Source organism: Etheostoma spectabile, chromosome 15, assembly GCF_008692095.1.
Source record: "Etheostoma spectabile isolate EspeVRDwgs_2016 chromosome 15, UIUC_Espe_1.0, whole genome shotgun sequence".
NCBI lineage: Eukaryota > Metazoa > Chordata > Actinopteri > Perciformes > Percidae > Etheostoma > Etheostoma spectabile.
The window spans coordinates 26,026,095-26,029,172 of NC_045747.1; the positions used below are offsets into that span (position 1 = coordinate 26,026,095).

General features: G+C 42.6%; 1 protein-coding gene across 2 annotated transcripts in view; it reads left to right on the forward strand.

Moving 5' to 3' along the window:
* The window catches only part of cemip (cell migration inducing hyaluronidase 1), a gene marked incomplete at its 3' end in the record, with an annotated part of 254,772 nt that overhangs the window by 167,566 nt on the left and 84,128 nt on the right, over positions 1-3,078 (forward strand). For both annotated transcript variants that reach the window (XM_032536538.1, XM_032536539.1), the window contains 1 exon segment: positions 1,975-2,122. In XM_032536538.1, the coding sequence (XP_032392429.1) occupies positions 1,975-2,122 (148 nt within the window).

Sequence of the window (3,078 nt, forward strand, 5' to 3'; positions counted from 1 at the left end):
TCAGTTTGTCCTGAAGTATAGGGGGCCGGATGGTATTAAAGACTCTAGATTACATGTTGCCTTGCTGCACGTGAAGGCAATTTAAATTTAAGTTAATCTTACACAGTAATGGCAGACTCTGTATTGTGGAAATAAATTATGACCATGATATCAAAAATTTGATTTGATTTAATAATAAGCTGTAGAATTGTAATAGCGTACCAAAGAGTAGCTGCCACATGGATGGCATTTCCAACTGCCCCTGTGTCCAGGGTTGTTGGGGTTGGTCTGTCCATCCAGTCTGCTGATCAGCAGCACGGAGCCAACCGGCCATTACTGTGCTGCTGGGACATGACATGGCAGCAGCCCGTGCATGTGGATCCAGCCTGGCACCACCGAGCGGCAGCTGTTAGCCTTCCATGAAGATAAGCAGTGGTGCCAGGGCTGCCCACACCGCTTCCAACACCCATACCATTACCATACAAACTAGCTCTCCATTACCACACAACAAAGCTCCCGTAGGCTCCAGCTGCTCCTCTTTTTGGCTGCTGTGCAACAGTATAACTCAATAATAATAATTTACGCCATTGTTTCTACTTTTCAACACCCCTGAAAACTGTCCTTGTATGATTGTTTTCTTTGCTGAAGGGTCCTTTTTTGCTGTTTGATAAACTCAAAAATAAGTCCAAATGTATTGTTGGCATAACATAATCTCCAGAAATGTAATAATCTTAATTTCCTATTTTTTTTTGTATCTGTCTTTTACCATGTAGTATGTAGCTGCAATTGTTGCATTATCACTATGATTTAGTAAGAACTGCCGTGTTCTCTCTAGGTTAGTCTCACATTGCCAGACCTATCGCCACAGCAGGGCGAAATTGCAGGGTTATATTTAGAAGAGTTATCCCTTCTAGAACTGCTACAAACTACTATTCATTCTAACCCCAACCGGCCCGTCAGACACCGCCTACCAAGAGCCTGGGTCTGACCGAGGTTTCTGCCTAAAAGGAAGTTTTTCCTCGCCACTGTCGCACTGTTGCTTGCTCTGGAGGAAACTAGAACTGTTGGGTCCTTGTAAATTCCGGAGTGTGGTCTATCTGTAAACTGTCTTGAGATAATTCTTGTTATGAATTGATACTATAAATAAAATTGAATTGAATTGAATTATACAGAGCCAGAGCCATGAGGAAAGCCAAATCTATCCTCGCTGACCCAATTCACCCCTTGTCTTATGATTGCAGGCTGCAGCCATCTGGTTGCAGGTTTGTACCACGGTGTAAAACCAAGAAATGTAAGAGCTCATTTGTCCCTGCTACCATTGGTCTCATTACTGTTATACTTTGATATGATTTGTCCTGCAGGAATACAAATGCATGATATGTTGTGTCTTTTATTCTCTGCTGTCTGTGAAATAATTGCCCCACTCGGGGATAGTTAAGTTAACTTAACCTTAACAACACGGTGAAGTAAGGTCTGGCCACACCACACACAAGTTCTAGGATAGGAGAGAAAAAAACGCTCTGGGTTGTTGGCATTGAAAACCAATCGCAATTGTCTTGGGCAGCGTTAAGCTCCGGACACAGCAACGGTGGCTCTCCACAATAGTCTAGGGAAGGAATTTGTTTTGGTGGAACATTTGCACCCCGCAAAAAAAACAACCTCAAGCAATTTAGTTAAAAAAAATAAAGTTCATAATACATATAATTTTTTTGTTCTTCAAAATTCTTCAAAACGTTTTCAGCGTGTAGCTTCCTAGCTCGAAGTTTGTTGTTTCCCAAAGAGAACAGAGTTTGAAAAAGGCAACACAGAGAGAGTGGTAGGCGAGGGAAATCTTGACACCGAGGCAGTTATCCTAAAAACTGTGCGGAAACTGAACAATGTTACCTATAATACCATCGGTGTATCCAAAATTTTGACAATAATGTTTTAGTAGATTTTGCATACAGTACCCCTGAGCCTCCATCTATTCTTTTCATGCATCTTTCCCTTGTCCAGGCTGAAACCCATGATGGCATAGCAGCCAACCAGACAGGAGATGTGATCCACAAAAATGACAAGGACTACGGCTTTGTCTGCCGCAACCAGGACCAGGCTCATGGCCTCTGTCGCAACTACAGGGTCCGCTTCCTCTGTGGAAAACTGGGTACATTCTTCACTTCCTCTCAGTTTCTGTGTGCGTGTTGTATGTTTTTTGAGTACAGTTCAATTTCATTTATAGAACAGGTCTAGACCACACTATAATTTACAGAGACACAACATTTCCCCATGACCAAGCAATACTGTACAGTATGTGTATGAGTTTTTGCATGAAATTTTTTTCTATGCTTTTTTTGAAAAATAGTATAAAGTGAACCTTGATACTCTTTAACGTGGTTAAAGAGCTTAAGCTGATAATTTTATGTAAATATACAGACACTCTGGCTGTGCTCCTGAGATGGTGTTGTGGGTAAACTGCTATGGATGGAATGCATGGAGGCCACATGAGGAAAGCAGTGGCACCCATCCAGCTCAGGGTTCTCAGGAAGCGCTCCAACCACATTGTGATAACACAGCCATTGGTCTGGCCTCGCTGCTTGTCTGTGTGTGTACTTGTGTGTTATGTGGACCGTGGTAGGGTGTGTTGCCGTGAACTTTTGACATGGTTGACACTGGGTACAACTAGGGGTTGCATGACATCCCTTCCGAGCTTGTAACATACTGTCAAGTCAGCTTCCTCCTGTCCTGTAGAGCGTGAGAAGCAAAAATAACTGGGCAGGTTGAAACATTGCAAGTGAGTCAATCCATGTTAGCCTAATATGAAAGTTGTCCCCCCTTTTATGACTACCGGTAGTTATGTGTGCAAACCGTTTAAATAGCCATGTGTAGCACTACTTATACCTCCTACGTTGGGCTCTGTGCAGTAATCCAGTGATCCAAAACTGGAGAGCCTGTAATGTTAGCACTAGCACCGTAGCTCCTGCATGTCTTTTCACCAACAGCTGGATGCAAACGTCTTTTAGCTTTCAAACAACGTTCCAAATCAGCTGATGACTGATTTGCCAGTGACAGTGCTACAGTTCTATGATTGATTGATAGATAGATAGATAGATAGATAGATAG